At 40.2% G+C, this 12,341-nt stretch overlaps 1 protein-coding gene across 1 annotated transcript in view; it reads left to right on the plus strand.

Annotated features, from left to right (window-relative positions):
- The window catches only part of FYCO1 (FYVE and coiled-coil domain autophagy adaptor 1), a 439,711-nt gene that overhangs the window by 134,971 nt on the left and 292,399 nt on the right, over positions 1 to 12,341 (plus strand). The window contains exon 5 of the mRNA XM_053714489.1: positions 5,809 to 5,915. Within this exon, the coding sequence (XP_053570464.1) occupies positions 5,809 to 5,915 (107 nt within the window). The remainder of the gene's footprint in view (positions 1 to 5,808; positions 5,916 to 12,341) is intronic.

The raw sequence follows: 12,341 nt of genomic DNA on the forward strand, positions 1-12,341 counted from the left end.
GGGATAGACTGAACCAACATTTTCCAAGGCGGATGCTGTTCAGGAGTCTAATGACTATGTTCAATATATGCCGCAGCTTTCTCCTCAAGCGTCCCAAATTGTATCGCCCACACATGCAGTGCCCTGCGCTTCCTCTCTAACTCCTCCTGGAGTTACGTTGCAAGACATTGCTTCTCTCATGTCCTCTGCGGTTTCTGATGCATTGTCTGCTTTTCCCATGCTGCAGGGAAAGTGCAAGAGGAAAAGTAAACATTCAGTAGGGGTTACTGACGCAGTTGTTGCTATTTTGGATGCCCCCTCCCAGAAGCCTGAGGAGGAGAATCTTTCAGTAGCATCTGAGGGGGAAATCTCAGATTCTGACAGTGTAATTCCTCCTGCTGATACTGAAGTTGTATCCTTCAGGTTTAAGCTAGAACACCTCCGTCTGTTACTTAAGGAGGTCTTAGCTACATTGGATGATAGCGACACTATGGTCGTAGTTAATCCTAAGAAATTCAGTAAGCTAAACAAATATTTTTGAGGTACCTTCCTCGGTAGAGGTTTTTCCAGTACCAGACCGAGCTTCTGAAATCATTGCTAAGAAATGGGAGAGACCGGGTATCCCTTTTTCTCCATTCCCTATATTTAAAAAGATGTTTCCCATAGCGGACTCTTATCAAGGAGACTTCGCAAACAGTACCTAAGGTGGAAGGGGCAATTTCCACTCTGGCCAAAAGGACTACCATCCCCATAGAGGATAGTTGTGTCCTATGGACAAAAAATTAGAGGGGTTACTCAAGAAGATGTATGTACACCAGGGTTTACAATGGCAACCTGCAGTGTGCATTGCTACCGTCACTAGTGCTGCGGCATATTGGTTTGATGCTATTAGGACAGATACTCCCCTCGATGAGATCCAGAATAGGATAAAAGCCCTTAATTTTGGCTAATTCCTTTATTACTGATGCTTCCCTACAGGTTATCAAACTGGGAGCAAAGATTTCAGGTTTTGCCGTACTAGCCCGCAGAGCTTTATGGTTAAAACCTTGGTCTGTGGATGTGTCATCTAAGTCTAAACTTTTAGCGATTCCATACAAGGGAAAGACCTTGTTTGGACCGGGTTTGACGGAAATAATCTCTGATATTACGGGAGGAAAGGGTCATCTTCTCCCTCAGGATAAGAGAAATAAACAAAAGGGACATCAGAGTAATTTTCGTTCCTTTCAAAATTTCAAGGGAAATTCTTCCGCTTCCTCTTCCAAGCAAGAACAGTCTAAACCTTCCTGGAGACCCAATCAGTGTTGGAACAAGGGAAAACAATCCAAAAAGCCTGCTATTGAATCAAAGACAGCATGAAGGGCCTGGATCTTGTGGGGGGCAGGCTTTCCTTCTTCGCTCAGGCTTGGGTTCGAGATGTTCAGGATCCCTGGCAGTGGACATAGTGTCCCAGGGATACAAACTAGAGTTCAAGAATTTTCCTCCCAGAGGCAGGTTTCTGCTTTCAAGATTATCTGTAGACCAGACAAAAAGAGAGGTGTTCTTACACTGTGTAAGGGACCTCTCCGACCTGGGAGTGATAGTTCCTGTTCCGATGCAGGAACGGGGTCTGGGGTTTTATTCCAATCCAAATTTTAGATCTCAAGAGTCTAAACAAATTCCTCAGAGTACCGTCCTTCAAGATGGAAACTATTTGTTCCATTATTCCTTTGGTCCAAGAGGGTCAGTTAATGACAACGGTGAATTTAAAGGATGCGTACCTGCATGTTCCCATTCACAAGTATCATCACAAGTTTCTAAGGTTTGCATTTCTAGACAAACACTTCCAATTCGTGGCTCTTCCTTTCGGCCTTGCCACAGCTCTCAGAATTTTCTCAAAGGTTCTGGGATCCCTGTTGACGGTGCTCCGATTACGGGGCATTGCTGTGGCACCCTATCTGGACGACATCCTGCTCCATGCACCATCCTTTCAACTAGCAAGGTCTCACACGGAAATGTTGTTATCTTTCCTATGATCTCACGGATGGAAGGTAAATTTGGAAAAGAGCTCCTTAGTTCCAAATACAAGGGTAACTTTCTTGGGAACCATAATAGATTCCCTATAAATGAAGATTTTTCTGTCAGAAGTCAAGAAATCAAAGATTTTCGATTCTTGCCTAGCTCTTCAGTCTGCTCCTCGGCCATCAGTGGCTCAGTGCATGGAGGTAATCGGGCTGATGGTGGCGGCAATGGACATCATCCGTTCGCTCGTTTCCACCTCAGACCCCTGCAGTTAAGCATGCTCAGTCAATGGAACAGAGATTATGTGGATTCGTCTCCACAAATACAGCTGGAGAAGGAGACAAGGGATTCTCTTCTTTGGTGGTTGTCTCGGGATCATCTCTCCCAGGGAACCTGCTTTCGCAGACCCTCTTGGGTGATTGTGACGACAGACGCCAGCCTTCTAGGATGGGGAGCAGTCTGGGGCTCTCTCAAGGCTCAGGGAACTTGGACTCAGTCAGAGTCTGTTCTGCCCATAAACATTCTGGAGCTGAGAGCAATCTTTAATGCTCTTCTGGCCTGGCCCCAGTTAGCCTTGGCCTGGTTCATCAGGTTCCTGTCAGACAACATAAATTCTATGGCTTACATCAACCATCAGGGAGGAACGCGGAGTTCCTTAGCCATGACAGAGGTAGCCAAGATAATTCTGTCGGCAGAGACCAGCAATTGCTGTCTGTCGGCGATCCACATCCCAGGGGTGGACAACTGGGAGGCGGACTTCCTGAGCAGACAGACCTTTCACCCTTTGATTCTCAAATGGGGTCACCCGGAATTGATCTCACGGCATCTCGGCAGAATGCCAAACTTCCGAGGTACGGATCGAGGTCAAGGGACCCTCAGGCGGTACTGATAGATGCCCTGGCAGTTCCTTGGAATTTCAGTCTTGCACACCAATTTGCTCTGTTCGCTCTTCTTCCTTGGGTCATTGCTCAAATCAAGCAAGAGAGGGTGTCAGTGATCCTCATTGCACCGGCTTGGCCTTGCAGGATTTGGTATGCAGATCTGGTGGACATGTCATCTTTTCCACCTTGGAGACTTCCGTTGAGGAAGGACCTTCTTTTTCAAGGGCTCTTCCTTCATCCAAATCTAGTTTCTCTGAAGCTGGCTGCTTGGAGATTGAACGCTTAATTTTATCCAAGCGGTGCTTTTCAGAATTGGTCATAGAGACCATGATTCAGGCTCGTAAACCTGTGACTAGAAAGATTTACCACAAGATATGGCGTAAATATATATATTGGTGTGAATCCAAGGGCTATTCTTGGAGTAGAGTTAGGATTCCTAGAATTCTGTGATTTCTCCAAGAAGGTTTGGAGAAAGGATTATTGGCAAGTTCCCTAAAGGGTCAAATATCTGTTATCTATTTTGTTACATAAACGTCTGGCAGACGTTCCAGACGTGCAGTCGTTTTGTCAGGCCTTGGTCAGGATCAGGCCTGTGTTCAAACCAGTTACTCCTCCCTGGAGTCTTAATTTAGTTCTTAAGGTTCTTCAAGGGGCTTCGTTTGAGCCTATGCATTGCTTAGATATTAAGTTGTTATCTTGGAAAGTTTTGTTTCTTGTGGCTATTTCTTCTGCTCGTAGAGTGTCAGAGTTCTCGGCATTACAGTATGAGTCACCTTACCTTATTTTTCATTCGGATAAGGTAGTTTTACGTACAAAATTAGGGTTTCTCCCTAAAGTAGTTTCTGACCGGAACATTAATCAGGAGATTGTTGTTCCTTCTTTGTGTCCTAATCCTTCTTCTCAGAAGGAACGACTTCTGCACAATTTAGACGTGGTACATGCTCTAAAATTTTACTTACAGGCGACTAAGGATTTTCGGCAGTCTTCTGCTTTGTTTGTGGTTTTCTCAGGAAAACGCAAGGGACAGAAAGCTACGGCTACTTCTCTTTCTTTTTGGCTGAAGAGTATCATTCGTTTTGCCTATGAAACTGCTGGACAGCATACTCCAGAGAGAGTTACGGCTCATTCCACGAGGGCTGTTGCTTCCTCATGGGCATTCAAAAATGAAGCTTCTGTGGAACAGATTTGCAAGGCTGCAACTTGGTCCTCTCTTCACACTTTTTCAAAATTCTATAAATTTGACACTTTTGTCTCGGCTGAGGCTTTTGGGTTTCTTCAAGCAGTGGTTCCTTCCGTTTAGGTTCCCTGTCTTGTCCCTCCCTTATCATCTGTGTACTCTAACTTGGGTATTGATTCCCAATAGTAATTAGATGATCCGTGGACTCATCGTGTCATTAGAAAGAAAACAAAATTTATGCTTACCTGATAAATGTATTTCTTTCTTGACACGATGAGTCCACGGCCTGCCCTGTTCTTAAGACAGGTTGTTGGTATGTTATAAACTTCAGACACCTCTGCACCTTGTTGCTTCCTTTCTCTCCTTTACTTCGGTCGAATGACTGAGGTGGGAGGGAAAGGAAGTGATATTTAACAGCTTTGCTGTGGTGCTCTTTGCTGCCTCCTGCTGGACAGGAGTGATATATCCCAATAGTAATTAGATGAGCCGTGGACTCATTGTGTCAAGAAATAAATAAATGTATCAGGTAAGCATACATTTTGTTTTTTTCTGGAAAGCATAAGGATTAGAAAGCTACTGCTACTTCGCTTTCTCTCTGGTTGAGAAGTATTATCTGTTTTGCTTATGAGACTGCTGGACAGCAGCCTCCTGAGAGAATAACAACTCATTCTACTAGGGCTTTTTTTTCTTTATGGGCTTTCAAAAATGAAGCTTCTGTGGAACAGATTTGCAAGGCTGCAACTTGGTCCTCTCTGCATACTTTTTCCAAATTTTCCAAATTTGATACTTTTGCCTCGGCTGAGGCTTCTTTTGGGAGAAAGGTTCTCCAAGCGGTGGTGCCTTCTGTTTAGGCCTGCCTGTCTTGTTTTCCCTCCCTTGTCATCTGTATCCTCTAGCTTGGGTATTGGTTCCCAACAGTAATTGATGGCATTGTGGACTCATCATATCTTAGGAAAGAAAACAAAATGTATGTTTACCTGATAAATTTCTTTCTTTCCGGATATGATAAGTCCACGACCCCACCCTTAAATTTAAGACCGTTTTTTTTTAATAAACCTCAGGCACCTCTACACCTTTGTGTTATTCCTTTTCCATTCCCCTTCGGTCAAATAACTGGGGATTATGGGTAGGGGAATCACACTTAACAGCTTTGCTGTGGTGCTCTTTGCCTCCTTCTGCTGGCCAGGAGTGATATTCGCAACAGTAATTGATGATGTTGTGGACTCACCATATCCGGAAAGAAATAAATTTATCAGGTAAGCATAAATTTTGTTTTTGTTTATATTTTAAATATACAGCTTCATAGTTTAAAATTGTGATTCAATTTATATTTTTAACTTGTTATTAAAACAGGAATTGTTCATGTTTGTAACATAAGAACTGAGAATGTATAAACTTTAACATTAGAAGAGCTGTTCAGAAAGCCAAAATATGGAAGAATCCAAAAAGGTCAAGGGGTCAAAGCGACAACAAGCAGATAAATACTACATAATAAGATTGGATTATTCAGCACAGGGACACACCCATTTTGTTCAAACAACAATTACTGCAGTATATTTTGAAACATTCTCTTTTAGCAGGAACAGAGGAAATATTGTTTGAACTCGAATTATATTGAATTTGAAAACACTGCAGAAAAGGTCTAATAGTATGGAATTTACTTGTTGAGTTCTATTTCATGTTAGGAGTAGATAACATTATGATCACTTTATTATTTAATTTGTCTCAGTTTACATATTATTTATATATTTGTTTTCTCTTTTACTTATTCAGTTAAAGACTTCCCTTGGAAAAGGCCGTGCATTTTTGAGGTATTCATTAGTTCACCAAAGACTGGCAGATACATTGCAACAATGTTTGATGAATAGCCGAGTTACCAGGTAATTTTAGATTTCTAGACCTTTTTACTATTGCTTTCTAAAGCCACAACACACACATAGATATATATTAGGGCTGTGCAATTAATCGAATGATGCAATAAAAAAACACACAAATATATATAATATGTCATGTCAGCCGCACAAATCCTCCAGTACAGCCCAGCAGCAGCACTGATCACTCCTCCTGTGGGGTGGACTCGGATATATCATATCATTGTCACCGCACGTAACTCTACGGCCGCCATTGTACTTGCCTCATGGTTTGTTGCTTCAGTCCTGTGGTGTTCACAGACGTGGAAGGTGGCGGACTGGCGGGGCTCTTTTCTTTGGCCTATTCAGTCTGCAGTGCAAATTGCAAAGGGAACAAACCACTGTTTTGAACAGTTAAATTCAATTTAATATGCAAAATATATGTTTAAAAAATGTTTTAATAAAATCACAATATTTAATCAAAAGATCATATTTTTTTATTATTATCACACAGCCCTAATATATATATAATGTAAGCTTATTTTGAGATAGAGTTGGCTACCATTTTGGATGCAGATACATAGGTTTTTCTTGTGCCAAGCCTCTCTACCCATAGGTCTACAATGGGCACACAACATTCTTTTTACTTTCTACAGACATTTTCCTCTCCTTCTTTTTTTTTTTTTTTTTTTTAAAAGATGTGACATGATGTTCTAGATACTGTAAATTTTCAAATTTTTCAAAACACCAATTTGTGACATCTCTTTATAAACCTGAACAAATAATCTTGGTTGCCAATAAGCAAGATAAAACAGCAAACTTTTAAATCGGATCACAAATGCATGATTGCTAAAAGAAAACCCATTTAATAAGACACAATTACTATAACTTATGTATCTATCTGTATATCCGGCCCACTACTGAGGGATTATACAATAGTGCTGAATATAGGCTTTAAAGGGACACTCAGGTTAAATTACATTTTCATGATTCAGATACAGCATGTAATTTTAAACAACTTTCCAATTTACTTCCATTAAAAATAATGTGCACAGTCTTTTATATTTACAATTTTTGAGTCACCAGATCCTACAGAGCATGTGCAAGAATTCACAGACTATATGTATATGCATTTTTGATTGGCTAATTGCTATCACATGGTACAAGGGGAGTGGACATATACATAACTTTGAAATTTGTTATAAAAAAATCTACTACTCAGTTGAAGTTCAGACTAAGTGCTATTGCATTGTCTTGTTATCTTGCATTTGTTGATTATGCAAATCTAATGTGTTGACTGGTCCTAGATCATAAATTAATATATACATCTAAAATAGTATTTGTGGCCATTTCAGATTGTATTGCCCATGTGCAAGGTAATATAATTATTCCATATTATCTTGCGATACTCAAAAATATGTAGAAAAGGCCAGTTTTACACTTTATCGACACAATTTTTCTGTTGAATTTAAAACAGCCATTATTTTGTCGAAATTTAGAGCAAAACTCATGGTCAAGTAGATAATGATTTCTGAAGCCTCTTATGGTTAACTTATCCGCTATTTGCTCAGATCCGATCTGAACTTTTCCAGTTATTGAAATTGTGTTATCATTTGCATTGTGTTCTCTACAAACTTGAAAGACTCGTATCAGGTGACTATAAATAGCTGATAAAGAGGATCACGAAGACTGGAATTGAGTCCATTGTTTAAAGTCACTCATCATCTTGTATTTGCATTTGTAAAGTAGAGAATATGCAGCCATTGTCCTATACATAAAGATACATATAAGGGGGGCGTGTCCTAACAGCGGCTCTGTGAAGTTGCATCTTTCCAGAGCTCCAGGAGAGGAGATTATAATCCGCTGGTTATTTCTCCATAGCCACAGCTCCCAAAGCTACAACAATTGATTTTGTGTCCCAAGGCACAACTTTACTCACTACAGCTGTATTAATGACCCTAGGGCAGGAAAAGGACAATTGAGGCCTGTAACAGCGGTGACCGTACAGGCAGCGTCCCCCCCTGGCTCGCCAGGGTATCTAACCAGAACTCAACACTCCTAAAAACAACGGTGGCACAGTTAATCACCCACAAGTTTTATTGTTGTAACAAGCAATAGAATATAATAGAGAACGCAGACAGAGGATAATGGCGACTTTAACTATCGACACGTGGGCTGAAAATCTCTGCATCATCCAAGATCCGATCCTCCTCCGGCTGGAGGCTATATTTCAACCATTAATTGATAAGGCACCTTCGGAGCTGCAACTACAACTTCTAATGGGCAAAATACCGCTTACACCGTTGAGTGCTCCAATAGCTTCAGAACCCAAGATTCCAAGTAAAGGCCTTCCTTTAGGGCCTAAAGGGGACGTGTCATGTAATCAGCTATTGTGTGGGGATCTGCACCAGCCGCCCAGCCGTACAACAGTCAACTCTGTTCGGATCGCACAGAATGATACCTATCTGCTAGCGGAGAATAGCAATCGGCCATATCTACATGCGACATATCACTCATCAAAGATGGACTTACCGACACAGTGTTCCACCGCTCCTTGCCACATGTCTGCTATGTACCCACATGGAACTAAGTTGAAAAGCCTGGCTGCCAGCGCTATTTGTCTTTGCAACACACAGCAATCTTTTCTCAAGCCTCTGCAGCCCTGGGATCCTAACGGGACAGCAGGACCGCCTGCACAACAAATTCAAAGGCCAGGGCCAGAGCGGCTGCCTCAGGGCCTTGGGTGGGGGCCTTGGGGGGCCGTGGACTTGGGGACATTAAAGCCTCCTTCTTTTGGTGGTCCTGCGGACTTTGTTTCAGATCCTAAACCACCGGATTACGATCCTAGCAGGTTTCAAATTTTATTAACACCCGGTGGCTGAATAAATCTGACTCTATACACGAGTCTGATAGCTATAGACTGGCTGTTACAGGCATTAGTTTAATGTTACAGAGTCCTGTTTTATGTCACCTTATAATGTCTGATATTTAAAAGTGATATGACAGCATATTTAATCTCTTTGATTATTGTCTGTGTTTTATATTGTTTTGTTTTTTAGCAAACTGCAGTTTATTAGTAATTAGCTAGACCTTTAATTGGTTCACACTTTCATAATTAGCTACGTCTATCCCTCTTCAGGTTTAAATGACAAGGGGAGTAAGTTATTATATGATGAGGATATCTGAATGTATTTATTAAAGGGGGAAAGAAAGATGGAAAGGTACAATAGATAATGTTTTTGCTTTTATAGGTGTAATCTGAGTATGAGGTAATAAGCTAACCTGAGCCTCTCCTCTGGGGCTAGCGGCCGAAGCCGTAGGGGAGACAAAACAAAAACTGTAATTTAGATGCCTTCTAATGCTTATGAAAAGGATATATGTACACCTAATTTTTTTTTTTATTTTTATAAAATCTGTTGATGTACTCTTATTGATTTAGCGCCACTGCCCAGGAACGCTGAATTAGCATAATGTTAAGCAAGTAGTATAATAATAGATTTTCCCCTAAGGGCACTGAAATGTATTTGAAAAGATCTAATTTCCTCCTAAATTCACTTCACTTTGTTGTGGCTAGATAGACCGCTAGATCTTCTTAATGAAGTGCACCGCAATAAAGCTTTCATGTGAGACTAGTTCTGGTTGAGGTGTCCTATAACGTCAAAGATAACAACAATCTATTACAATCCTGTTCTGGGACACACCTGTTTGTTTTTGTGTTTTGATAAGCTATCCCCTGAATATTGTTAATCTGCAAAATAAAAAGTCCAAGAGTGACTCACATAATAGTTAAGGGTATAAAACGAGGAAAGATTTTTGTTTTTCAGTTTAGGTACACTTTAATATGCTAAAGATGATATTAACACTTTAAGCCTTGTTTGTTAAATATGATGGATATGATCAGTACTTGAGGCCTTGCATGTACCTCATACAATTTTATCTGTATGTATGTTTTATTTTCCTCAATAGAAATTTATATATAAAAAAATAAAAAAAAATAAAAGTTAAAACCCAACCTTTTAATAAGTAATTTGCAGCACTTTGAGAAAGAAGCTTAGAAATTTTGCTTTCTGGCCTCTCTATGGAGTGTGGGACAAAACACAATTTTTACCCCAAAATAGGAGGCGTTTATTGTCCCTTTAACTGCCATCACAAATTGGAAGCCCAAAGGAGGCTAGTGGAGGGAGGTGTTGTGGACCTGAACATTTTAGGGTCATCTACAGAGAAGGGGTGGAGCTGGGTGTAGTTGGGTGTAGTGTGAGGAAGCTTAGGTAAAATTCAGTCTGGATCAAAACGTGGAAGGAGAAGCCTCCTCCCCTCTCCTTCTATTTCAGGTTTGTAGGGTCACAGCATGTGGGTGGGTTGTTTGTCTCTATTAAATTAGTGAAGTTTATGTGGGTACCTCCTGCCTGGTTTTGTAGGAGAGATTTTATATTGGGCTTGACTAGCGGGCACTTGTTGTTTGTTATGCACAAACAATTTTGGTTCTCAACTGGTTTAATTGTTTTAAAATGTTATTTATGATTTATTAATAAAATGGCCTTTTCAACCCCAAAAAAAAAAAAAAGATACATATAAGCATTCATTGAGCATCTCATGGTTCTTCTGATGCAAGGGGTGGAATCAGTTCAGAGTCAATTTACAGGGACACTGTACTATAAAAGGTATGTGTTCCAAATGACTTGTTATACCTACTGCAGCATATTAAATGTATGAGGACATTTCCTTAACATTTTTTTTATTTGAAATAGTTGATTTTGCTCATTAAAACCATCACCTCTTATCCTCAAAGAGATACTCATGAGCCTGCAGCTAAAACAGACCTGATAAGTTTATCTATATCTAAACATAGTTAGATATTGAAATACAAATTATGCCTGTGCACAACCTGCTATTTCAGATACAGCAATCTCTGTCTCTTTCCTACTCCCCACTGGGAGATTAATCAGTGCTATTGTTCACTGTTTGCATAGCTTTTCAACATATAATATGTTTGTTATTCATATTTTCAGTGTAGGGTAAAGGAGTCGTTTGTGGACAAATGTACTCCAGCAGGTAAAATGGACTGTTGGGAACACATTGGATATGAGAGTACAATGTCCCTTTAACAAGAAGTGAATATTAGGAATCACAAGCAGAGTTGAGTTTATTTGTTGCTATTTTGAGTGTTGACGTCAACTAAGTGTCTATTCTCAAGGAGCAAGATTATAGAAATAAAGAAATATTGCAGTTTAATTCGGCCTACATTTTTGGTTTCTAAAGAGAGAATACGTAGACAAGAGAAATCTTTTTGTTCATGTCTGCTAACAAATAAATATATATTGAAGACAAAAGTAAAAACCTAGATTTCTCCTGTTAAGTGTAGTCAGTCCACGGGTCATCCATTACTTATGGGATTATATCTCCTCCCTAACAGGAAGTGCAAGAGGATCACCCAAGCAGAGCTGCTATATAGCTCCTCCCCTCTACGTCATACCCAGTCATTCTCTTGCACCTAACTAATAGATAGGACGTGTGAGAGGACTGTGGTGTGTTAAACTTAGTTTTTATTTCTTCAATCAAAAGTTTGTTATTTTAAACAGCACCGGAGTGTGTTGTTTCTTCTCAGGCAGCATTAGAAGAAGAATCTACCTGAGTTTGTCTATGATCTTAGCGGTCGTAACTAAGATCCACTTGCTGTTCTCGGCCATTCTGAGGAGTGAGGTAACTTCAGAACAGGGGATAGCAGGCAGGGCCCACCTGCAAGGAGGTATGTGCAGTAAATTATTTTCTAAGGAATGGAATTGACTGAGAAAATACTGCTAATACCGATGTAATGTAAGTGCAGCCTTAAATGCAGTAGTAGCGACTGGTATCAGGCTGATATGTATGTATGTATACTCTGAGGTATTTCTGGGGAATGGAATTTCACTAAGAAAATACTGTCTATATTAAAGTAATATTTGAGCCTGCACTGCAGTGAAAGCGACTAGCAGCAGGCTTATTAATAACACTTCATAATTTTCATTTTTAAAACGTTTACTGGCATGTTAATCGTTTTTTTCTGAGGTACTTGGTGATAAAACTTTATGGGCATGATTTTTACCACATGGCTGTCGTTTGTTTCTGAATAAAAACAGTTTACTGAGCTTCCCCACTGTTGTAATATGAGTGGGAGGGGCCTATTTTAGCGCTTTATTGCGCAGTAAAAATTTAGTCACAGTCTTCCTATTTCTTCCTCCATGATCCAGGACGTCTCTACAGAGCCCAGGGGTCTACAAAACTAGTTTTGAGGGAGGTAATCACTCACAGCAGACCTGTGACAGTGTGTTTTGACTGTGATAAAAACGTTAATTATTAATTTGTTATCCGTTTTTGGGTATTAAGGGGTTAATCATCCATTTGCTGGTGGGTGCAATCCTTTGCTAACTTAATACATTTACTGTGAAAAATTGGTTGCTATAACTATTTTGGTTCATT

The sequence above is a fragment of the Bombina bombina genome, chromosome 5 (assembly GCF_027579735.1).
Source record: "Bombina bombina isolate aBomBom1 chromosome 5, aBomBom1.pri, whole genome shotgun sequence".
Lineage (NCBI taxonomy): Eukaryota > Metazoa > Chordata > Amphibia > Anura > Bombinatoridae > Bombina > Bombina bombina.